This window comes from Cinclus cinclus, chromosome 10 (assembly GCF_963662255.1).
Source record: "Cinclus cinclus chromosome 10, bCinCin1.1, whole genome shotgun sequence".
Classification (NCBI taxonomy): domain Eukaryota; kingdom Metazoa; phylum Chordata; class Aves; order Passeriformes; family Cinclidae; genus Cinclus; species Cinclus cinclus.
Genome location: NC_085055.1, coordinates 15,466,973 through 15,492,376, shown reverse-complemented (window position 1 = coordinate 15,492,376; position 25,404 = coordinate 15,466,973). Strand labels below are relative to the sequence as shown.

Here is a 25,404-nt window from a genome sequence, read left to right as displayed (position 1 = left end):
AATTTCAGCATTTCCAGAATCCATTTCAGGAAAGGCTTTTCATTTTTCTCCATTCTGCCAACATCTTAAGCTATAGTAAAGTTTCAGCGTGGGAATTCATATTGGAACCATGGCACTCTATCATGTCAGGTATGCCCATATTTGCTGCCCCTGCAGAGTAAAGGCTGCTCAGGGCATGGGAACTGGCACTACTCATGTGAAAGATAGGGGGGCCAGGGCCCAGAAACTCCACAGATGACAGACCTACCTCCAGCAGGGGCCAGAAGAGAGAGCACAAGTGTCACAGGCACCCAGAATGTCACCAGTCCCTGCCCTTAGGCACCCATCTTCTCACAGAGGAGAGCTCAGTAAGGGAAAGGAGATAGAAGAAAATAAAACACACGGTTGAAGGGAAAGAAGGACAAAACCTGGACAATTCAATTATGCAGTCTGCATATGGAAATATGAGTATCTGATTAAGCTTGTCAGTGGCCATGGGGGCTTCACACATCATCAGAATTGTTGTGCACCTTCCTAGAGGACATGAAGAAACACTGTAACTAATTCATGGCAGATGGAATGCTAAAGTGTTCCCTAAACAAGAGATTTTGGTAAAAAGCCAACATCTAACAACAACAACAATATTGCACAGGTTCCATCGCAGTTATCAGTGCCTGGATGGCCCTTTCATTCATGAATGATTTTTTTGCTGCTCTTGTTAATACAGAAGGACATGAAACTCATCCAAAACAGTAACTGGTGTTATCTAAAACCCATTGAACTTGCCCTATTAAAAAAAGGACCTATTTTAAAAGGTAAGACTTCTGGTTGTACCTTTTATTATACCTTATAAAGGTATACAAAGCAGTGCAGTAATATGATGACTACAAACACCCATGGATTGATTTTGGTAAACTTTTTTCTTAATCCAAAATTCCTGAAAATGAGGAATCCTTAAGATGTCACACCACCCCTCCACTCTTTCTGAACTACACTTAGCTAAACATACTTGTTCACAGGTCAGTACCGCAGTCATGCAAAATGTGACTTTTCCATTTACTCTTGCAATTTACTATCTTTACCTTTTAAGCCAGACTGCTCTTTTAATATGCTAAAAGCTGCCCTTGGTAGGAAAGAAGGAAGTGTCACACAAAAGGGTTTATTTTGCTTTTCAGGCAAACTAAAATCTTAGTCTGTGCTGAAAATGACAGCCAGAAAAACCAAAATCACATCACCACAGGTACTTGTTTTCGCCTTCCTTTTTAAACAGGCAACCAACCTACTTTCCCACTGAAACAGTTACACAAACAGTTACACTATCAAATCTGAAAGCTCCTCAAAATTTCCAAGTCAATGAAAGCCAGATTCTAGAGGGAGACAACATGGGTAAAAAAAGTATCAATACACATGATATTTTAATACAAAATATTAGCTTTTTTCTTTTTTTTTTTACACAAGTCAGTTTTTTTAAAATATAGAACCTTAAAAAATGAACAAATTGCTATCCACACACTATAAACACTTGTTTGTGCTCAGTTTGATCAAGTTATCAGAACAATTTAAACACCAGTCCATAGTTTAAACACTGCCTTGAAGTTGGACGCAAACTATGCCGCACTGCGCGCTACCATTATTGTATGTACAGGGTGAAGCGCCTTCGGTCGGGTTTAATACGGTAATAAAAAACTGTTCAGTTATCAGGTTCTTTGTGCAAGGATTTCACATTCTACTCATGCTCATGACAGGTCTGTATTACATTTCAGTGGCACTGGTCTGAGCAAGCACAGGAATTCTGTGAATGTTCACCGGAAGAATGTCCGTTACGTGTTCTGGAAGTACGAGTTCTTCAGCTGGATGAAAAGAAAACTTGTTAGTTTAGGGGAAATACCTAGCCTGATTGGCCAGAATTTAACAGTTTAACTGAAAGGTATTTTGATTTCTCAAAGTTGAATAAAAGTAATTATCGTATTTTCATAAAGATTATCTATGTAGCAGGTACATCTCAGGAATATCTGTAATTGCCCGTTTTTTGAACGCATAGAAAAGAAAAAAATTTCCCTCAAAGTTGGAGGTGTTAAAGGTCTTGTTTTAGTAGTAAATCATCCACAAGTTGCAGGTTGTTAGCCAAGTAGATTTAGGATGATTTACTTGCATTACAGTAATTTACACAATTGAGCTTTAGGCATACAGTACAAAACTATGAACAAAAAGGTGAAGCAAACTTTTTTATTTATATTCAGGTAAAAACATTAACCTGATGAAGTAAATTATTGCAGATTTGAGAAATCAGCACATAAAACAATTGGACAGAGCATTGCTTACAGGTGCTTTATCTGTGTCAAAAGACAAAGGCTGAACTGCTTGTTCCAAGCTAGCACTGGGGGAAAGGAAAAAAAAAAAAAGGAGAAAAAACCTACAAAATTAGCCAGGAACTTAGATCAAGAACAGGAAAACTGTTTACTCAAACAGGGAATGAAACGACTAATTTGTCTTTTAAAAAACTTTACATCAATTCAAAATGCTCTGGGCCTTACCACAATACACACTGGCCAGCCCAAGCTGTTGGACTTCAACTGGATGAAAGAAATAATTCGTCCTTGCCTCCAGTAGGAGGCTGTTGCTGCCTGAATCACTGTGTAAACAGCTCTGGAGATCTCTGGTAACGACTGTCGCCATTATATCCTACCACTACAGTAAAACTATGCTATAAGAAAGGTTCTACCTAGTTACAAAGGCTGAATTATATTGACAATATATATTTGATTTCAGTAAAATTTAAATTATCTTAATCAGAGAAAGAGGCATGGAGCAGTTAAATGTCCATGCTAACCAAAACATAACAATTGTTGAATGTTGCACACAAAAAGAACCAAGTGAATTGCACATCAGACAATACATGAGGATGGGCAAAATTAGAGGCAGGTGAGGGTACACAGAACTAGTCTACTAAACTAGATTTGTCAAATACATGGTGTATTTTAATTTCTGTACTTATGTACAAAAGTTGTCTTTGGAGGAAAAACTTCAGACTTAGCTAGATGGATACACACAGCCCGGTATTAAACTGCACAGCGACATTTATTGTTCCAGCCTGGAAAAACATCCCTTTTTAAATTTCACACAGCAAAGCAAGTTAAAAACTTCACTCATCAAATAAATGATAATTTAAACAAGAACTTGCTAAAGAAACCTTGTCACAACAACTTTTAGGGCCTGATCACTTTAAGTCCATAGGGGCTTTTAATGAATATCAACCAAGTGTCTTTGTTTATAATCTGCAAGCCGTTTTTCTACAACAAGAAGGCGTAACACGTTTCCTTGACTCAGGTGATATATTTAGAAAAGAATCATGAGTTTCTCTTTTGCTGTAACAGGCAGACATTGCATTTTTCATTGTGATCAGGAAAGATGGAATGACTGCTGCCCTTCTCTTGCAGCTATCAAGAGTTTTTCACGCATTATCTCAATAGTTGAATAGTCCGGCAATTTGAGATAGTTCACACAAGTCATTACTGAGGGTAAGAAATCATCAGGATTCTCTGTGGACTCAAATGTCTTCCGTACAATCGTCAAGGGAGGATTCAAACTTCGAAAACCTAGTAATGAGAAAAGACACTCAGAATAAGGCTGCTCCTCCTGAACACCCACAGCTGACTGCAGACATGCCCAGTGACAGAAGCACGCATCACACAGCTGACTTCTTGGACACCTCCAGAAGTTCAGAACATGGCTTTATAAAGGTTGTATGTGTAACAATTCTATTCCAATCATAAGAATTTTAAGTTTGTTGGCTTCACACATTTTGTAAGATTCTCAGGAATAATCTATGATGCTAGACCTGATTATTCTTACTCCAGCTATTGATTCTATACTCCTAACACTCAAGTGTGTCCACACCATGTCTCCTTAGAAGAGCTCCCCAAATATGCTTAGAAAAGAATAATCAAGTCTTTCCCCCAAATCCCAAAGAATGTAGATATTGTAACAGGTGCATGAATTCTGTTTTGACCTGCAAAGGACTCAGCTGAGAATACAGCAAAATGTATTCTACAGTAGTCCCTAGCAAAGACAGCAACTTTCTGTTTACTGCCCTGTCTCTAAAGGCTGAAATTCAGAAGGGGGAGAAATTAAAGATGAATACTATCTTAAGTATTGTCTCATTTCTAGAAAGGAGACTACTGTTTTCAGATTACAATGCATCATTTTGTTGCCATAACTTAATGCACCTTTAGCTAAAAAACACAGTGTTAGGAGCTTTCAGTTTTATTTAGATTTTGAACTCTTGCCCTCTGACAGATTTTCTGGCAAAAACTCAAACCTGGAGAGTCAACTTTAGGAAGTGTCATGAGATCAACATAAAGGTTATGAGAATTATACCTGAAGTCTGCCCAGCCACCTCTGAAATTAGAAATGTAAAACTAGCATGAACCTCTCAAATACACAAATTCAGGAATTTCTTCCTATGCTGAAGTAATAGTCTTAGTCAGAAATACATCAATAACCATGATTTCATGCACAGCAATATGCAATAAGGAAAACCTACCTCCTACAGGCAGTCTGGGGCTGCCTGTCACAAACTGAAGAAACAGTCTTTGCTGCTCACTATCAAAACTACTGAGGATTTCAAAGAGATACTTCACTGCTCGACTGAGGAAGGAAAAGAACCAAGAGAATATTATTTTCTTTATAGTTAAAATAATTGCATCAGATTCATATTCAGCATAGCATGAACACTTTCAAAGAAATGTCATGTAATTCCTTTAGCTTAAGTAACAACGTATGAAGATTTCAAGAAAGTATTTTCTACTGCTTTGGTTTTTTGCTTGTTTAACAAGACCAACATGATATTACCTGTCATGTGTGTAACCGTGATCAGGCCTGCAACATTCCATTAAAGTCTTTGCATCCCAAGTGTCTGTCTTGCTGCCACACAAGAGCTGCTCCAACTGCAAAATTAAACAAGGAATAAATGTTTCCCTTTGCCTTGCAAAGCACCAGGAACACCACAAAGGCTTGGCTAACACACTGTTCCAAAGTGTGCTTTAATATTTGTTCTTAAAGTCAAAAAGTCTGAGTTCATAAAGATGAACAAACCCCTCAAAGTACAGTCTTCAAAAAGACTCTCTCTTGAAGAATAAAACATTCTCTCTTCTGGTCCAGAGAACCGTAACTGTGACTCAATTCAGTCCACTTAAGAATGCTGAGCATTTTACAAGGAAATTGATATGGTGGTGAGAATAAAGCAAGACCAACTATCCTTATTCTTTACCCTTTCATCTGAATCTCTCCTGTCTGCAGCTTTGCTGAAGAGCTGACTACTTGTTTTATTGTTTTAACAGAAGATCCAGGTAGCATCCACATCTATCTACAGCTATTCAGAGGACTTAAGAACACAAGGAATTAAGAGTGCCCATACACCATAGAGAAATTAAACACTTCTTAGAAAAGCTGATTACACACAATTTAAAGAAAATGGAGCAGTTCATAATAAAAGCATTGAATAAGTGACTACTGAACATAGAAATCTTTAAGAGTTAAGTGTGGAATTTCAGGGACACTCAGTTTTTTACTAACTTGCACCAGAAATGCAATGTCAGACTGTTGCAAGAGTGCCCTGCTCACAGATTAAGACTGCCCATACATGCACATAAAGGTATAAAAGCAGCAGCTAAAACACTTTCACCAACCTCCTCAGGATAGAAGTACTGAAGATGACTAAGGGGGAACACCGACTCAAAACCATCTCTGAAGGAGTCAAACTGTCTGGCAACACCTTCATTTAGTGCCCAGAATATAACCAACTGCAGGGAAAGAAAAACAAAAATGAAAAAAGCAATTTGAACAAAGGAAACATGCTATCACTACTGTGCCAAACTCCAGCAGCCCAGCCATACTCTCACCGGAGTTACCACAGGGTACACCACTGATTCATGGAGCTGCTCTACAGCAGTGCCTCATTCTGCCTTAATTCATAATTAATAGATTACCCTTATCATGAACACTTTGCAGAATTTAAACAACTTATTTGCCTTTACTTTTCAACAAAGCAAATAGAACTCAGAGTAGCTCATTAAACTGAACCTATTTAAAAGACTAATTTAAAATAAATCTGAACATTTGTTATTTTTAGAAGCCCTACCTAGGTGTTCTCTCTACACCACTTAAAATGCAGCACCTGAAGCAGAAATCCACAGGGCATCATTAGCAGCATCATCTTAATTTCCCCCATGGAAATATATGGGTCCCTATTCCAATATTAAGTTTAAAAAAAGCAATTCTAGCCTGTTTGCTATATTAAGTAGATTAATACCAAAGAACACACAGGAACAAAAGAAGTAACTTCATTTCAAGTTACTGGAACATGGTTAAGAATCATAATGCAAAAGACAGTAAGACACTAATCTAGGCATTTTGAGAGTAATTTTTAGTTTGTTTTGGTTTTGTATCAACATAAGTTAACTTCCAAAGTGGGCAGCACATACTGAAACAACAGTCAGTGGGGAGGGAGGAAGGGAGTATGACCCAAATGAGACCAGAGTTCTTTTGAATAAATCTCCTGCAGCCAGTATTTCTCACTAAATTAAGGTATTTTTACATGGCAGACAGCAGGCAAAGTTCAGATTCTTTTGTCATTCAGTGCTATTGATGACTACACATGCCTTGGATATCCTGAACTCCACCTGGTTGGAAAGGATGTGTTGTCAACACAGAACCACTAGTTTAAAATGTCTTAAAAGCTCTGGCCTGTGGTGCTGATTAAAGCCATCTATGGATGCACCTGAATAGGATTAAAAAGTTCATGGGTCCTGCTGGAGTCCTGAAGCAAGTATTTAACCCTAACCAAATAACTGAAGAGTTACTAATTCCAGAAAACTCTCAGGATACAAAAGCTCATTAGGATCTGCTGATAAAGTTTTCCAAGAGAATAGTCAGGAATGGAATTTCATGTGAGATACATTGCGCTACTTTCACAAACCAGTTTTAATACTGAAGAGGAAGGTAGCAAGCACCAGCAGCACAAAAAACTCTTCTACAACACAATAGTCTATGGCTACTCCAGAGCTGCTTACCTACAATTGTGATTACTTTTTATCATCAAGAGCATGTGGCATAATTGAGCTGCACTGTGTTCTTGCAGATTCAAAGAGAAGATCAAATTGCTAGAAAAAAATCTACACTACTGAACCTTTTTGTTCACAAATTTAGACTAAGTAAGGTGGCCTCTTTATAACACAGGGGAGAAGAGCAAAAAAACAAAAAGAGTCTTTCACTGGTAATTGAAGCAGTTCTACTTTCTGATAAAGGTAGCTCCTGTGGGAACAGTCTTTGGGGGGAAAACAGGGAGGTAGAGGGAAGAATGACGATAGCAGAAGAGGCATGAAAAGCAACAGCAGGATATTCCAGCTTTATAAACTACTTTTAATGTTAATCCTCACACAAGATTTTAATGAAAATAACATGTTCAAGAGCTGGGTAGCTGACCAAAGAGGTGCTGTACAAGCCAGCTGATCAATTAAACATTGTTTCTGAAATGCAATTCATCATACTTGTGATGGAGAACATTCCAAAATCTTCTCTATTTCTTTCATATCAAGTCTATAAAGCTATAAAGACAAAGATAAGAAAAACTGCACAGAGATCCTTTAAGAAAATAGTTCCAAAAGTTTTTAGAAGGACAACAGCAAGTCTTCTGTTGTCATCTCCTTTTCCTTTACAATGCCAGCAGCCTGCAGCAAGACAGCTACAGGACATCTGAGCCATTACTCAGTAAACAGAGACTGCAAATACAATTTCTAATGTACTGTAAAGTTTGTATTGCTCCTCTGTTAGGTTTAAAAGAGCTTTAAATCCACATATATTTAATTCTGTAAGTGATTCTTGATTAGCAGAATTTACTTTTAACAAATAAATACATGAGAAATGGATAGGTAACAGTTTGGCACTACAAGGTGAATAGAAACTGCTCAGTATTCACTTCTAAGGATTATGGAACACCTTTGCAAAATTTTTCAGTTGACAGGCAGGGATTTAAATGACCCTTATTAAATTGTTTCTACCAAAACATCAGATGTGTTTCTCATCAGTGCTTCAAAACTTAATACTCAGAGTGAAACTGGCAGTACCTAACCTGTCAGGAAATGCATTATTTGGTAACTGGAACAGAGTGATCCTCCCCTCCATCCCACTCAACTTCATGTGATATTGCATTCTTCCTTTCATCCTCTCTTTTCCAGGCTGTTTTTAAGCAATTCCCTTTATCAATTCTGTAGACAGAAACAGCTTCCCACCTTCGTTCAGCAATATCAACCTTCTGTTTTCCTATGTCCCTTTTGACATAGCAATGAATCAATACACAGGTGTACTGTCAATTTATTCTGGCAATGTTTTATCTTTTCCTTCTTTATTCTTTTTAAGGTTTGGGGGTTTTCCCCATGTGTTTGCGGTTCTTTGGTTGACCAGCTTGGTTTTCCTTGGGTTTTTTGTTGGTTTGGTTTTGGCTTTCTGGACAAAAAAAACCCCTAATGTCTTAATTTTGACTTAACTGCTGATATTTTTCTTAAGTCTGAGTCCAAAAAAATTACGCTACTCTGAGAGCAGGTTAAAGGCCACAGGGTAGCAGATGCTGTATCAGTATTGCTAAATGATCTGCTGAATCACTTCCTAAAAAATTCATTATCATAACAACTTACAATATTTTTTCTCCAAGAAGCCAAGATTCTGATGATTTCATTACATATGAACCAGACTTTCTGCAGCATACAATTTTCAAGTCAGGTGTAATTAAATTCTAACAGTTTTACTGCAGTAACAAACTAGTAGAGATGAGAAGTCGTAAGTAGAAAAATGGTCTTGCCTAGCTCATTAGAATGAACTGAAATCAATAGAGAAATGAACTACATGGGAGCAAGAAAAAAGAATTTTAGTCATAGGTTTGCTTTTACATACTCTGAGATACTCCTCTAAATTGTGGATAGTGACCGGTGTATCTTTTCCCCCTTTTTTCAGCTCTATATTGGGAAACCCAGGAAGTGTGAAGTCCAGCCCTAGATCTTCCACTGAGCAGCCATTCATAGTCAGAGCCTCCAATGCATACTGTAGACTTTCTTTGGTCTAAAAAATTGGAAGTGAAAACCAATGAGAACAATTAATTCAAATAAACTTATCCATAAGTTATGACTTCTAAAGCAGCTTTGACTAATCAGACATTTCTGTAAGAGTATCACCATTCAAACTGTTACAGCTCTCCTTGCTTCCCTTCTGGAGTTTTCATACATAACAGAAAACCAAGAGAAAGCAGATAAAGAAGCTCAATGGATAAACTGGAAAGATCACAAGTCTACAGTTTTTTTCTAGCAGTTTTGGAATTGCGTAATATACCAGAAGACAAACTACCTAGAAAGTACTACTGCAAGAAAAGGAAATGTGAAATATGCTATGGCTCAGAGGCAGTTTTTTTTCCTTAGAACATTTAACAGCATTCATAACTGGCATGCATACTGACATTTTTCAGCTTTTATCCACCAGGTTTTTCAAATTCTTGGGAAATTAAAAGCTGTGACCAAGGAGAGAGAGACAATAAGGCAAAGAGGAACAAAGACCCATAAGCTTGCAATACTTTCACTCATAACAAAGCAGATGTATTAAGAGCATAAATTAGGTTACTACTTCCTGCCATCTATTAACATTGGATGTTAGAAAAATCATGTGTGCCAAAGACCTTTTATCACTAGTGCCACAGTAAACTGTGGTATTTTCAGCTAAGAGTAGATATCCTTGAAAAACTAATGTATGTCTGAAAGAACCTGTATGCTCATGCATGATGACAGTCCACCTCAATTCTGTGTACAGCTCTAAAGGCACTTCCAAAATAAAAGGCACTTCCATGCAAATATCTAATTTTGATTAAACCAACTAGTAAAAAAGCCAAATTTTTGACTATTCAAGAAGCAAGGATAGATATTTTTTCCCTCTGATATTTAAATCGGTTTGCCTAACTACATTTGGTTCACTTTAAAAAGACTAACATCTGGCCGTTTTAGACATTCCTAGACTGTGTTTAATCACACAGAAGAATCCCATAAGGAATTTCTCGTGCTAGACTTCAAAAAGACTATTTTATAATTACCAGCCACTGATCTAATAACATTAAAACTACTTTGTGTGAGAACAAAGCAATTAACACTACTGCATTCAATTTCTAGCCCTACGATACGTTTTGAATTACTGCGATTTCAAAAAATCCAAACATGTAAAGATGCACTCTTACGTTCTTAGGGTTACTTTCCCACCTGAGTTTTATCCTGTTCAAGTCTTTTCTTTTGTCTTACAATATCTTCAAGGTGATATATTGATTTGGCTACTACTGGGTCAATACTGAACAAGTCATGTGATGTCAAGGAAGTTTCCTGTCGTAGCATCCACTTATAAAAAGGAAGTCCAAGAGGAAGGTCCACCTGGAAACCAAAGCATTGAACTGTTTAGTACTGAACTGTCTTCCAAAAGTATCTCTTACTACTTCATCTCTTGACCAGACCTACGGTACTATCTCAGAGTTCTGGCACACACCAAAACACCATGTCCTAGTGTTTTTGCCTCAAACTTACAGTCAAGAAAACCCAAGTGACTGCCTAGTGCATATACATTAAAGCAATCAGCAAGTGGAGGAACAATGAGCCCAAAACATTCTTGAAAGAACAGTGGAAAGAGATTGCAACACATAGAAGATAATTGCTTTTCTTTTCTACTCGACGGTCTCAAAAGCCACTGTAAAGATCCTGAACATCTATTATCCTTTTCCCCCATGGAAGTTCAGCTGCATGCTTATCCTCCTCCGTACCCTGCCTCAGACTTCCCTTACTTCTAGAGCTGAAAGTAATACCAACACCATTTAACTCTTAATGCTTTTGTCCCAACAGTCAGAATTAGTATTTTTATGTAACCCCTCCAGAATAGATTTTCTACTTCATTCTCACCAGTCTGAAGTCCATGATTGCCTTGGCCATTAGTTTTCCCAGAAAGCGGAACTTCATTTTAACTTTTGCAATGTGAGCTGGCTTGGCTGTTCTTCCAAAAGGAAGTGCAAAAAGGCCTTGAAGGTTATGAATGTACTTGGTACCTTCCTGGCTTCCTGTTGAGGAAGAAAGAAGGAAAAAAGAATGAGTTCAGTATTTATTCTGCTAGTTTCTTGCACTATGCAAGTGGCATTCAGATAACCTTAACCTAAGCTTCTTAAAAAAAAAATTAAAAAACCACAAAAAAACACACAACCAAATCACACACAGACAAAAACCCCAACAAAACCCATGAAGATCCACACATCACACACATCATCCACACCATCAGACACATTATCAGAACACAAACTGAGGTGCTCTTTACATAACTAAAGTCAACTTAGAATCAAATTAACCTTTATAGATTAGGTAGTAGAGCAATTACCTTTTGGATTGGCTAAAGTCACTTCTTCTCCCCTCCAAAGGCCTAAGTCTGCTCTCTGTAGTTCCTGAGATACAAGTGCATAGAACTCTAGTGTAGGACCTAGGCCTGTGCCAACCTTCAGGGGATGGAGGGTGAGGGGAGAAGAGGGAGAATGGGATAGATAAGTCCATTAGATCAGTATGAATATAAAAATCTTGACTTAGTCTGAGAAATATTATACATTATTTTCTATCAAAAAAAAAGACTGCATGGCAAAAAGCATCTAGGGAACCTAACTACAGGAACATTTACAACGTGACAGGGGCAGCCTGGAAAGACCACATAGCAGAGGAAGTAACAGTGGAGCAAAAGTATTAACCACCCAATGACCATATCATAGGGGAAACACATACAGCTGTTTGCTTAAGAGAAAAAAAAATGAGCTCTGCTTACTACAATTGCTTATGAAATTGAGATCAGAAACAGCTTCTCTTAGCAACTAAAAATCACTACCAAGTGGATTAGGGATAATTAAAGGATATAATTCTTCAGCACCAAGCAATGTGAAAGACAAAAGGTCTGATCAAGACATTTTAGGAAAGCTGCAGCTATTTTGCATTAATCTCCAGTAAAAAGGGGTTAAATTAAGACTGCATTGATATTACTTACTTCATTCTCATACTGGATTTCCAACATGGCTCTTGAACTGCCTAGATCCTGCATCACAGATTCTGCCTGTTTCAACAGCTCATCTCTGTTCACAGTGCGCTACACATTAGAAAAGTTTTATGTAGTGAAATTACAGCTTTAAGTTACGGCTCCCAAAGCAGTTACAAGAGATAAAAATCAGTTATGCATGTTTTTCCACCCCATGGCAATAGTTCCACAGTTTGGATCAACAATTTGTAAGCTTATGCTTTGATATAGTAATTCTTGCTTCCATATGAAAACTGTTTAGAATGAATGTGTTCAATATAAAATGAAAAAACAATGCCTTACATTTACATCTGTAGAACTAATAAGTACTATTCTTGCCAAGAATATGGCAATAGGACTATGATATAGCAAAGTACTGTCATGTGACATTACATAGCTCAAACTAATGTGTAGAGAAGAAAATAAAGATGCTGAAGCCCAAACAAAAACCCCAAATGCACTGGGATTCCTACATGTGGGCAGTCATATTCTTTTTGAACTTGATTCTCACTGCTGTCTCCTGCTGGTTTTTCCCACAGGTATTCAAGATCATATAGTGTATACAAGAGATCTTATTTTAAGAAAATATATCTCCAGATTAAAGGCAGACATTGAAGACTCCGCCAAATTTAAAACAGTCACAGCTTACTTTTATTGTGTTGTGACAGATGATTTACCTTCCCCAAAGACAAGGACAGTATTTTTGTTTATTAAGGGTCTAAATCCCATTACCTGAATTCTTCTGAGAATAAAGCAAACAGTTCTCTAAGGCAGTATGTGGAAATACCACTAATGCTGCCTGAAACTCTTGTGTTCACTGCTGGAGTTTAGTTTCAGTAATTATGTCAGGGTGCCCCTCCTGCCCTCATGTGGCCAGCATGGAGAAGGCACTGTACTTTCTGCTGGGGGACACAGCAGGAACAAAACCCACCTCCCCTTCTTCACTACACCATCAAAACACCAAGTTCTACAAATAAGCCTTACCCACAGTGATACTCTTAAAGACAATATAAAAAAAAAAAATAGATCCTTCATTCCATTTTAAACAACATGTACTTACTTTTTTCCTGTCCAGCCGTGGTGCCACTCTGCTATCCTGAGAATCTGACTGATTGATTTCTGGATTAGTATCCAGCAGCCTTTGCATGGCTCGATCACGATCAAAGGCCGTTACATAAAACAGCATTTGGCGGGTATCAAACGGAAAGAAAAACGGGCTGGAAGAGCATTGGATTAGTCAGCTGTGTTCCAAGCAGCATCTCTGACTTGCATTTGGTTTCAAACACAACAAATACAGTGTATCTGAAAACAGTGCTTTATTACATTCTGTGGTGAAAGCAGCCTCCAAAGCAAGCCCTCCAGAACACACTTCAGTTTCAGTTACAGTGCTTAGGACCAAGAGTTTGAGAAATGCAATGTATGAAGGAGACAAAAACTTCCAGAAACTTTTGACACTTCTTGAAAAGCAACTCAAAACACTTGAATGCCTTGACTGTGCAAAGTCTACATCAGAAAATAAAATTCCTTGTTCACTACTGTTCTACAATTAATAAATCCAACAGACTGAAGATTTAAGCTCAAGATCCCATATCTGACAGCAGAAATATACGAGAACCTGCCTAGAGCAGCACCACTATTCTACCTTCCACCATTTGCAAAAAATACTTTAAATAATCTGTGAAAAACTACCAGAGAAACTCTTTAATTTATCACTTCCACTATTCTCAAAGGCATTTGTATGTTAACAGTGTGGTCCTCCATTGGCATTAAGTGAAAAGGCAGTTATACTGAGCAAATAATGCTACAGATGTTTAAGAATATACATTTGTGCTCATCATCTGTTATTTGGACTGATTATGAAGTTAGAGATCTTATTTTTAAAATGAGAAGCCAGAGTTCCTCAGAGTATGCATTTCTGTAGTCATCACCAGTATTGCTGCAATTAACACACCTGAAAAATCCAATCAACTCTGATTTCTCATTCTTTCAGGTGCAAGAGCTTTACAGCTTGTACTCTGTATCAAGATGCTACAAAGTACTATGTATAAAGCTTCATAAAAATTATCAGTATAGTTTATAAAGGTATCCTTTGTATCATACAGAATATGGCAAGATAAATACAGTGATATGGTAAGAATGCTATTAAGCAGTTTAACCTGAATAATCAAAGTATCAATGGAAAACCTTCAGATTGCTCAGCAATTCCTGTAAGAAGTGGTTCAAGCTCTGCACACAATCTACCCCTCAGACTGCGATTTAAATGAAGCAATGTAGGTGTGAACATCCATTCAAGTGTCACTATGTAACTTGGCAAGACCTCTGTGACCACCTTTTGCACTCCCAAGAGCCCTGTAAGGATGATGCACTGTGCTGCCCAGCCAAGATTCCTACTGAACTGGAATTAGAAACACTAAACAGCAAATTGCTCATACCATGTTTTTCCAAGTTCTGTCAGCCAAGTCGGGATGTTTCCTGTCATAATTACCAAAGGATCCTGAAGCTGCCTGTTTGCTTTTGCTGTCAGTTTACTGTTGATAAACTCCGAGGTTGGAATTATCTCCTTACAGACTGCATTCTGTGTTAAATAAAAGCAATGTGTGTCTAGTTAGAGAAATGCTGAAAGAAACAAAGTTTTTGTTAAAAAAGATTTTTAATGCTTCTAATTTGCTTATCATGGAAAGTAAAAAAAATTTCAGTGCCATTTTGTTCATCCAGAGTCCCAGACATGAAAGAAGGATTGAGTAGATGTTTACTACCGATTTCCTTTTCAGGAATAGCACTGGTCTTTGAACTTAAGGAAGGACAAAGCACGGATATTGTGTTCAACACAGTACAAAGAAAATATTACTGACTGACTAAGAATATACAGCCTTCATCTTCTCAGAAGTTAGAGAAACATGTAGGGGAAGATGGCAGTATTTGCATTATTCTGTCTTCTTGAGGGGCAGTGGACAGGGGGAAAATGTTATTTAAAATGTTACAGATGGTTCTGTCCCAAACCAAGTATCAGATTAATTTTAAAAGTGCTCTACTCACATCATACAAGTAATACCAGTATCGACTGATAGCATGTAAAACTCTCAAAAGAAGAATAACATCTAATGAGGGGTCTTCAAATGTTATATTTTCAGGTGGAGTAGATATGAGGTAAATTTCCAGAGGATTTAACACCGAAGGGCATACACCATCTAGCAGGGGAAAAAAAACATGTTAGCAAAACAATTCAATTAGAAGTTTTCTCAAGTTTTAATTATTAGGCAGTATTAGCCATGGCATTCACTTAACTGTAACAGTTCAGTTAAACAATTCAGTAAGTATCTTACTTTTGGTTTTAACATACACCTAAAAATACAGGCTTACTATTTTTATACTATGCCTGCTTTTACAGAAACACCAGTAGCAGTAAACACTGTGAAAGTTCTGAAATGACTGAGAAGAAATCTAACACTACGGCAAAGCACCATACTCACCATGCCACAATTCATCATGTTTTTTAGAATTTCTAGGGGAGGTTTTGGTGGGAGCAGTTTGTGCTCTTCCTCTTTTACCCCCAACACAGTCCTTATTACCATCTTCATCCTCTCGCACAGGTTTGTACCTAAAAAGTAAACAGAAGTGAAAAATATGTTTTGAAATGCTAACTTACAGGGAAACAAAAGCACTTTTAAAGGTGGTATTTCTCAGATTTCCAGAACTTTACTTGAATGACAGTTAAAAGCAGAAAGACAGAACACTGTACTGGGATATGGTCCAGCCTCTGAAGCAAAGTGTTTCACAGGGGAGAAAAAACAGGGACCTTCAGCTCCATGAACTGGAAGGAGAGAAAGTGAATGGATATAAACAAAACACCAAAGTGATTGAAGTTAACGTTAGGTTTAGGTTTTGGCATTTTCTGGTTGTCGTTTTATGGGTTTTTATTTGCTTGTTTTTTCTTTAGCATATTTAAGTGTTAAAAAAGAAAGTCTACTGAACATTAAGATGTTCAGCATAGTCACGTGTCAATGTTTCTTGCCAAGTATGGCCAAAGAACATATTTGCTTTCACAGCAATCAACTGGGGAAATTAGTATGAAGTTGACCATTAGTTGTATACTGCACATTCTGTTTGTGGTTAGCTACCTAACACTAAGAATGGTTTCTCCCCATCTAGCAGGTGTCATTTACAATTCCCCATTTCCTGTTCACCAGCTTTATTTAAGTGCTAGCAATGAATTCTTACTAAATATCTCAAGCACATCAGGGAAGTCAAAGCTCCACAGTTTTCGAGGGGATGGAAAGTAGACAGACATATAGTCCAAATTTCCTGATGTATATACATTTGGTAAACTGGAGAAGCTATTTCTGGATTTCTCTAGGAAACTTACCAAATAGTGTGCGTTTTTGTCCAAATCCCTGCTCTTCCCAGTGGGTTGCTTTCATCATCTGTAGACTCCCTCTCTTCCTCAGCTTGTAAACTGTACTGCCTGACTGCTTGGTACACAGTCATATTGTATGGCAGCAAGTGATCTCCAATGTAAAACTGCAATCTATGTCTCACATTCCCTGAATTTAAGAATTGAGCAGCCTGAACAAAAAATAAACACAACCATACAAGTTAGGAAACTTGCAGCATAGCTTTTCTTTAAGGCCCTCCCCACACTCCCATAGCAAAAGCTTACCAAAGATTCATCTATTTCTTCATCTGACCCATCATCATCACTATCTTCATCATCTTCTCTAACTCTTCCATAGCCTGAGGCAAGAGAGAAGTAAGACATACTAATTTGTTGGTTTGGTTTTGTTTTGTTTTTCACCAAAGGTAACAATGCTTTGGTACTCTGTAACTACTTAAACTTTAAAACCCTTCCAAAATGTATCAATTAAAAACAGTAAGATTCAGAACTACTAGAACAAATTTCAGTATCAACATCTAGCATCAAAACTGCCAAGCTACAGCCAGTGTGAAAGTAAAGCAGTAATACTTCTGTTAGTATTTTGACTGAACTGTTTATCACAGGAAACTGTCTGACCCAGAAAAGGAAGATTTTCTACAGCTTTAACATCCTCCTTTGTGAGCAAGGTATCTTCACAGGTACCTTCCATTTGTCTTCAGCATAATCCTCACAGGTTTTTACAGACTGACAGCAGGAACTATTCAAAAAAAGAAAACAAGTGACTGTATAATATATAAATACCTCTAACTACAAGGTATCTTTCAATGGCTTGTACCAAAGCCAGAGGATCAATCTTCACAGGTCCACCTTTCCACTGTTTCACATTAGCACAGTCTGGATGTCTTTGCAGTTGGCATTTTAATTGATGTGTATTGAAGAATTTTAAAGCTTGGGATCCTCTGTTAAGAGAAAAACTCAAAATAATTTGTGAAAAAAGTTGCTACACAAAGAATCTAATAACCATAATTGCATTAGAAATGCAGTAAAATAGGCTTATACATGCATTTACTATTTCACTTGTTCAGAGTATTATTTGTCAGACTATTTCTCTAAAAATAAGCTACTATGGTTTGGATAAATAGATTAGCAGTTTTCTTCTAGAAGAACACCAGAACCCAAGATGAACAAGATCTGGAAGCTACATGAATTGAGAGAAAGCCCAGTCTGAGGTCTGTTTACAACATGGCCTATACTGACCATCTTTGAAATATGAACAAGTTCAGTGGTCAGCTGATGGCACAGGAGATTTAGAGCTGTGTTTATGTGCAGTGCAACAAGGATCAGAAATGCGCATGGAAAACACAAATATTCATTTAAATGGGTTTTTTTCCAGTAAGGACCTAAAGAAAACCTGAAAGCTCCATTTTTTTCTTGCCAAGAATAGCTTATATATACATTCCACCTCACTAAACTATCAATACTCAAGCCAACTGGTTTTATACAGCAAGCCTCTTATCTTGGGCTGCTTCTATTTCCAGGTGCTAGTAAAAGACTACCAAAACTTAATGCCTCAAAATCCTCATTGACATAATCCACAGTAAAACTTGCAGTCAAACAATGCTACATGACTCTGGCTTCCTGTGTTGCATTTGCTATCAAAAAGAACAGCAGGATTTTGCTCCTATAATTAGCAGCCTTTTAGTTTTGGTAGTCATCCCACTTTTTACAAATATAATATAGGTAGAGGAAGCATTCTGAAATTACAGAGCTCATACTATTTGCAAAACCCAGTATAGAGACACTAATTTCTTCTAATAAGAAATCTGTGTACTGCATTAATTCCCACTGATTTTAAGTTTCATAAAAAACAAGCACTGAATTTTAATGTTGGTTAGCTTAATGCTATAATGTGACACTCCAATACAGCAAATTAAATGGATGTTGTGTCACCATTAATGAAAAAAAAACCCTCTCCTCACTACCTGGCATTTCTAACTTTAAAGAAAAGTCTTCAAAAATTCACTTCTAATGCTCCTCCTCTCATGCTGAGCTTTTAGTCAGCACCAAAAAAATACTTTCAAAACATATGCAGCACTACTGAAACAGATTCACTGCTATATAATAAATAAAAACTAGTGTTGATTTTTCAAAGTATAGAAAATAAATTGTAGAAACAGGTCTTTAGTCACTTAGATTTTCTTATTTTAAACACAACTAACAAGTTGGACTCCAAGTTTATTCTGTATCTTAAGACTCAGGGCAGGTCTACAGCTATTTTAAACCCTACTGACAGGCAAGACTTTCCACTTAATCCACTATCGTCCTAGAGAACAGAACGTATATGAATAACCAAGATGAGCACTGTAATACATTCTCTGAAATTTAATTACTCTGCTAAAAAACATCAGTATCCAAGCAATAAATAGATTGCTTCCTTCCAGTGTTTGTTACATTGGGACAAGGAAGACATTTGGACTTTTAAAGGGTAAACTTAGAGACTGTGTTTAAAGTTTATCACTCCCAATTTAAGTGAGACAAGTTTTAAGATGGCAAGCAAACATTTAGTAAAAAACTTAATCTTCCACTGACTAAAAAAAAAAAAAAAAAAAAAAAAAAAAAAACACAACCAAAAAAAAACCAAAACACCCTGCAATTGCTTTTGTCTTTAACATGGTCAGAAGTTTCCACTACCTCTTCTTGTAATTCTACTTCTACTTTTAGTGTAGTTTGAAACAAGTTTCAGAAAACAAAAGCTTCCAACAAAACTGTTACCTGAGCATTAATCCTTACCTGCTCCCTGTTCCATTTCCACTAGGAAAGTCATGCACTTTAACAGGAAACTGTTCCATCTGACTGAGGCAGTTGTTCATTTTATGGACTAATGCCAACAAAGGTGCATTTTCTAATGGCTCTAATCTTCCAAGGGGCTCTTCTCCAGGAAGCTGAAATACAGTCCAGTCTTTAGTTGCCTGCTTGAATTAAACCATGCTGAACAAGTTAAACCATAAATTAACAATCCCTGCTCTCACTGAAAGTAGCAGCAGTATCAGGATGAGTAAACGACACAGGTTTATGACAGACTTGTTTCAAAGAATGTACTTTTCTGTCCTGGTTTCAACTGAATAGTCCAACAGATTTTAAGCATTCACCCTTAACCATGAGCAACAAGCTTTTTGGAACTTTTAGTTATCTGCTTTCCTCTCTTCCACTTCTAACTTCTTCCTTTAAATAGAGCACTAGTTTCTTGCAGTGTTTAGTCCTAAGTGATAATAGTACTATCCAAACTCTTTCCGTATCAACTTCTAAAAAGACAGAAATAACTTTTAAGTTGTTCAAGACTCAGACAATTGGCCATTGCAGCATTTTTCCACTGCTGTGTGGAATTTCCTATAATTACACGGTATTCAAAAAAGCTCATGACCTATAAAGAAATGGAACAATGTGAAACATGCAGCATTACACAACTTCGACATAAACATTTTTTTCTGTATTTCACCTTTAAGATAAGGTAAATACAGAACCTCCCAGATGGTTTTTTGAGAAAGAAAATTTGAGAGAAAGACAACTAAGAATGCCGAAAAAATAAACAAGAAAACTTACTGGAGAAGAAAAAAATACATGAAGAAATCTTTTCAATCTGATATCCCTGCTTACAGCATCTTTTTCACTTTTAGATGTCAAATAGAGCAGCAGTTGTTTAACAAATCCACTATGCTGGATTTCAAATGAGGAGACGTCAGATTCCGAGACAATGCTACGGATTTCTACAAGGCACTCTGTTCCACCATCCACCTGAAAAACAGGAAGAGAGTGCTTTACTACCCAGAGATTAAGGGCTTCAGAAATTCTAGTTTTATTTCCAGTGCATGGAATAGCTCTAAAGGAAGGGTGGGAAAAAAAGGGAAAGTTTGGAATGTCTAGTAACTCAACAGAAGCAGCAACACGGGGCAAGTAGTGTGAGGATAAGCATGTCTCTGTTCAAGCGAAGACATTAGACAACTTCCACATTTCCTCTACTTTGAGAAATACAAGGTCCCATTTCTGTCTTATGCAAGGTAAAGATAAGCTCCAAGCAGGAGTGCTTTCTGTTTAAAAAAAAAAAAAAAAAAAAAAAAACACTAACAAAACCCCCACAACTCAGATTGATGTATGTTTTACGTGACCTCTGTGTGGGAGTAAGGAGGAGAGGAAGTTTCATATTTTAATGGTTGCTCAGATCAAAGCATTCAATACAGGCTCAGCTCTTGTGCTGGTTTACAAGTCACATGTTTGGACTACGTATCAAGGACCACAACTGTCTAAAAAGCAAAGCTGGAGTTCTTGACATGCTACCACATTTACCCCGATCTGCATTTCTTCTATCATTTTAACAAAATGCTGCTTCCCTCTCATTCTCCCTCCAGTCTCAAAGTTCTCACTACAAAAGGCATTGCTCTTTAAGAAGAAAGTCAAACCCTGACACTTAACTGTTGAACTTCTGAATTTGAATTAAAATGCAATGCAAATGACATATTACTAGGAGTGGTCTTTTATCGTAAGTGGTGTGTGTCAGACTCATTCTAAAAAATTACTCCAAGTCATAATGACTCATAAGTCAAGCCAAGAAATTACTCCCCCTCCCCTCCCCAACCCCACCATAAGTTTGTCACTTCTAACCTGGAGGTTGAGTTGTTCAGTTGCAGTGCAAAGTCTCTGTAATACATTTAGTGCAGGATTGCTTCCGTCCATGTTTTCAGAACTAAAGTAATGTTCTACAAATTTATGGGCTTGCTCCTTAATCCAGCCCTTAATTTTTTCTCTGTAAAGAAGCACACAAAAGGCATTTAGCATTTGCATACACCAATACTGCAAGTAAATACAACCTGAGTATAATTCTCTCCAGGTTAAACAGCAGTCACAGAAAACCCTTTGCTTTTATTCCAACACAGACAAGTACTTTTCCCTACAGATCACTTCCTGCGGTTTTACTCAGTCCAATTTTTCCCTACCAATCAACTTTAAGCTACTCAGGTATTTTCTCTACCTTAATTTCTTGATTCTTTTTCCCGATTTTTTTTTAACTGTAGTTAAGCTCCAACTCCTCTGTAGCTGCTATTTAATCACCAGATCATAGTCAACATCATGTTACAAGTATTGTGATTTTTCTCTGCGTGTACCTGTTATTGGAAATGGTATCCTTGGAAGCAGCCCTTGCAAGACCACTTACTCCTGCTGTTCGTGCTGGTTCAATATTATTACTGTTGGACTGTGTGCTTAATCTTCCCCATGTTTTAGGATTTAAACTTGCCAAGAAAGAAGATTTAGGAGACTGAGTAGTTGTAGGGCTTTTAGCTGGAGGAAGTAAAGACAAAATTTAAGAGAATCAACAGGTTTATTACAGCTAGCTATTTCTGCAGTTTATAAGCTTATTTCAAGAGGAGATAAAAGCATCATACTTTAAGAATTATTTACCTTGATTGTCTACTTTGTCATCATCTCTTGGAGGGGAGTACTTTGGTCTCCTTGGCCCTCGTTTTGGCAGTCTTTTTCTCTTCAGAACATCACTCAGTCGTCTGTCCAATTTTAAAATTAAAGTTATTTATTTCCACCCATGAATATATACTCATGCACACACCCCTCCCTCAGTTTAAGATGCATCTGCCAACTACTTCCTTGAGAATTAAAGAACAGGTTCCATCCCATAACAAGGGTATTCCCTGATCTAGGAGGAGGGTCCTCAACTCTATAATTGACAGGACAAACCCCATCCAAAAAGAAAGGGCTTTTATGGCTGTCATCTTTCTATTATGAGCAGCCAAATACAGCCAGAGGTGACACTAAACAGAGGTTTCTCATGATTTTCATGCTTTAATTTGTCTAACTATTTGTTCACTCATTCATTTGAATACACTTTAAATGAAAAAAAAAAAAAATTCCACAAATTTCTACTGAATGAACACCATCCAACACTGGATATTTGACATGCCTCCCCTACAAAAGCCCAGAAAACACTTCTTCAACCATTCGTGGCATTTCTACTCATCAATCACTACACTTCACAAGTTCATATATTTCAAATCTTGTTTAAGGTGACAAATATTTGACCTTTAAAGTAAGAGTAAACTAGTAATTTATTCCTACACTGTATTTTAATTCTACAAGTGTTCAAAATTACTGCCTTCCAACAAAACTTGAAGGATAATTTCTTTTTTCTCCAGTCTCCAGCAGAAAGGAACCATGCCCCATAGCTCTGAAAGAATCACTGTCCTCAACATTTAGATGAGACTACAGGCTGTTGCTCTCTACATTCTCCCAAAATGGAAAATTATTTAATATGATTATGACCTAACTATCAGAACACTGCTTTTATTCCTCTTTTAAACATTTAATACAAAATGAATCAAAGTTACCCATTAAAAAATTCAACACCATTCCAATTTAGTTCTTTAGAGAATACCACAGCAAAATGCAGATGATAATGTGGGCAGCCCATGTCACTCTAGACTTTTTTTCCAAAAAAATAAGATTAAAAAACCCAAAACCCCACAAGAAAGCAGCACAGCCAGAACAAACAGATGATTTTTCAAGAAGTGCACTTACCCCTGTGGGCTCAGATCCAAGGAATCCTCCCGGCTGTGCTGTAAGCTGGGAGAGCCCAAATCTGCAGTGGCGTTGCTGGCAGCAGTGGCTGTCCCAGTACTTATGGTTGTAGTGGTTCCCAGCATTCCTGAACCATTAGTGCATACTTTTGGGGGGCTTGTTAGCAAAGCCTCAGACTCTGCCAAGTTTTTCACTTGGTGCATCACTCCTTCGAGAAAGAAGAGATCTTTGTTTGGTGGGTTGGTCTGGGGCAGGGGGAGATGAGGGGGTGGTAGAATGTGGTGGCAGGAACAAGGGTGTTTGAAAATGCAGAACTGAGTGTTACTTGAACCTCTGCTTTGACTATGGCAGTATTTGCTCACCCCACCCATCAATACTAAGCTTTAAAAGCAGTTCAACCTTTTCTTCAAAAAGTTAACCTACGAAGTTTAAAAACAAAGTATTTGAGCAGTATGAACAGTAGCTAAAGAAACCCCCAAGCACAAAGACTTCCTGCCAAAGATTCATCAGTTTCATCAGTCTCACTAAGAATTCCCACATAATTTCAGTGGGCCCTCTTCAGCCTAAGTGAGTTCACTAGTATCTAATAAACCCCTACAAACTTGCTTCAGATTCTGAAAACACAAGCTCATTCTCCTCCAGAGTGTGGGTCAGCTCCTCCCTAGTAATATAAGGACAGCTTGCATAGATCTGCCTTTATTATTCAAGAACAATATTCAATTTTACACCTCGGGGAGAGTGGATACACATCTTCAAAACACTACATAAAGAGGTGAAGAGATTAAAAAAAAAGAAATCAGGATTTACCTTCTCTTCTGAAGTAAACACTAAAAATGTCAGGTAACTTTTGCATTAAAATCTCTGCCATCTGCAGGGCTCCAACTACTATCTTAAGGTCTTGACTCGACAGCATGGAGGCAATATGACTAAAACAGATAATTTATTAGAATTAGCTTTCTGGATTTTTTGTTTGTTTTTTTTTTTTTTAATCAAGTCAGTTCATCTTGCACACAGCACTGGAGACTGAAAACAAAAATTCTGTAGCGCTTTTATAGAGCTATGAATAAAAGGACAAACAGCTCTCCTCCTACCTATATTACTTTTACCACGTTTTAACATGGCTTAAAGGAGAGAGTCATTTATAAACACAGTGTTCTGGAACTCTGATGTCACAGAAAAACTATTTGGTTTATTTTCCAGTTGCATCCTCAGATCCCCAACTTTATGTGTAACATGTAGGAGAGGTTTCATGAATAAAACTTGCCAGTTGAATACTATTAGTGTCTGCTATTGTTCACATTGTATTACCTCAAAAGTCATCTTGCCCTCAGAGAATTTCATAGGCAAGTTTTAGAAATCAAAAAAAAAAAAAATCAATAAAGGGCAATATTAGACACTCCTAGTAGACACAGCCAGAGGCCACCTAAATTTCCAGTAAGAATATCTAGCATTGGCAACTACTGCAAAATCTATGATGCAAATAAATTCCTGCAGAGCTGGCAGCCTCAGAGTCTGGAAAATAAGTAAGACTTTAAAAGTATCATTTTGCCCCGGAAAAGATGATTCAAAAAACGTAATCACAAGTTTGAGCTGTAAGCTCAGAATTAATTAAATCTGCAGTAGTTAATGAGCCCACCTTGAAACAGCATGGTTTTTCAGCACATCCTTCAGAAGTTCAGCATCAGCAAAATAAATTATCCTAAGAATTGCTCTAAGGCACTTGTGTCTAACAGCAGGTCCAGCTGAAGAACTATATACTTCATAAAGAACACCAAACAGTGTTTTGATAAAGGATTTTGCCAGTTCTGGGTCCTCTTTCATTAACTGTGCTCGAGCATCATCCTTCTTCAATTCCGAATGTCCACCTGTGAGAAAGCACACAAGAAATCACTGGGCAGATCTTTGCATCTCTGCTCTGATGTTTACTTTCTTCTGTTAAAATTGATTTAATTCAGCTCTCAAATTGAAGATATAAAATTCGAGAACCACAAATCAAAGTAAGTAGGTAAAAAAATCTCCTCCTTCGGGAAATTTAGGGTTTTTTCTTCAGTTTTCTTACACATTTCTGCACAATAATAAGAAGTCCTCACAGAGTCTTTGTTAAATAAAAGAGCTATATGAATAGAACTATTTCAGAAATCCCAAGCCAGGAACACCCCCAGCTCCCTCCCAGTTCAATACACTTTCAGGTCCCAGGAGGAGTTCACACATTAAAAGGCATACAGTAAAATGTCAACAGTACGAGTTTTGTTATGAAGCTTTCTTCATTCATGTACATCAGAACACTGATGTTCCACAGAAGCCTTAAGAAATTTATTAGTTAAGCAGTAAACTGCTGCACAACCCAGCATAAATTAGCC

The 25,404-nt window shown here is 37.3% G+C and overlaps 1 protein-coding gene across 6 annotated transcripts in view; it reads right to left on the bottom strand.

Annotated features, from left to right (window-relative positions):
* Positions 1 to 1,122: 1,122 nt before the first annotated feature.
* Positions 1,123 to 25,404, bottom strand: part of TRIP12 (thyroid hormone receptor interactor 12) — a 70,995-nt gene continuing 46,713 nt past the window's right edge. For 3 of the 6 annotated variants that reach the window (XM_062499629.1, XM_062499631.1, XM_062499633.1), the window contains 24 exons: positions 24,681 to 24,909; positions 23,852 to 23,970; positions 23,045 to 23,252; positions 21,917 to 22,017; positions 21,622 to 21,796; positions 21,122 to 21,263; positions 20,066 to 20,257; positions 19,256 to 19,407; positions 17,267 to 17,439; positions 16,751 to 16,824; positions 16,457 to 16,656; positions 15,564 to 15,691; positions 15,130 to 15,281; positions 14,526 to 14,668; positions 13,154 to 13,310; positions 12,067 to 12,165; positions 11,419 to 11,533; positions 10,953 to 11,107; positions 10,269 to 10,433; positions 8,926 to 9,090; positions 5,667 to 5,780; positions 4,831 to 4,925; positions 4,523 to 4,626; positions 1,123 to 3,575 (listed from right to left, as the gene is read on the bottom strand). In XM_062499629.1, coding sequence (XP_062355613.1) covers positions 3,379 to 3,575; positions 4,523 to 4,626; positions 4,831 to 4,925; positions 5,667 to 5,780; positions 8,926 to 9,090; positions 10,269 to 10,433; positions 10,953 to 11,107; positions 11,419 to 11,533; positions 12,067 to 12,165; positions 13,154 to 13,310; positions 14,526 to 14,668; positions 15,130 to 15,281; positions 15,564 to 15,691; positions 16,457 to 16,656; positions 16,751 to 16,824; positions 17,267 to 17,439; positions 19,256 to 19,407; positions 20,066 to 20,257; positions 21,122 to 21,263; positions 21,622 to 21,796; positions 21,917 to 22,017; positions 23,045 to 23,252; positions 23,852 to 23,970; positions 24,681 to 24,909 — 3,554 coding nt within the window. In that variant the 3' untranslated portion in view covers positions 1,123 to 3,378. Of the gene's footprint in view, positions 3,576 to 4,522; positions 4,627 to 4,830; positions 4,926 to 5,666; positions 5,781 to 8,925; positions 9,091 to 10,268; positions 10,434 to 10,952; positions 11,108 to 11,418; positions 11,534 to 12,066; positions 12,166 to 13,153; positions 13,311 to 14,525; positions 14,669 to 15,129; positions 15,282 to 15,563; positions 15,692 to 16,456; positions 16,657 to 16,750; positions 16,825 to 17,266; positions 17,440 to 19,255; positions 19,408 to 20,065; positions 20,258 to 21,121; positions 21,264 to 21,621; positions 21,797 to 21,916; positions 22,018 to 23,044; positions 23,253 to 23,851; positions 23,971 to 24,680; positions 24,910 to 25,404 lie in introns of those variants that run through there. The other 3 variants (XM_062499630.1, XM_062499632.1, XM_062499634.1) reach the window with 3 other exon arrangements.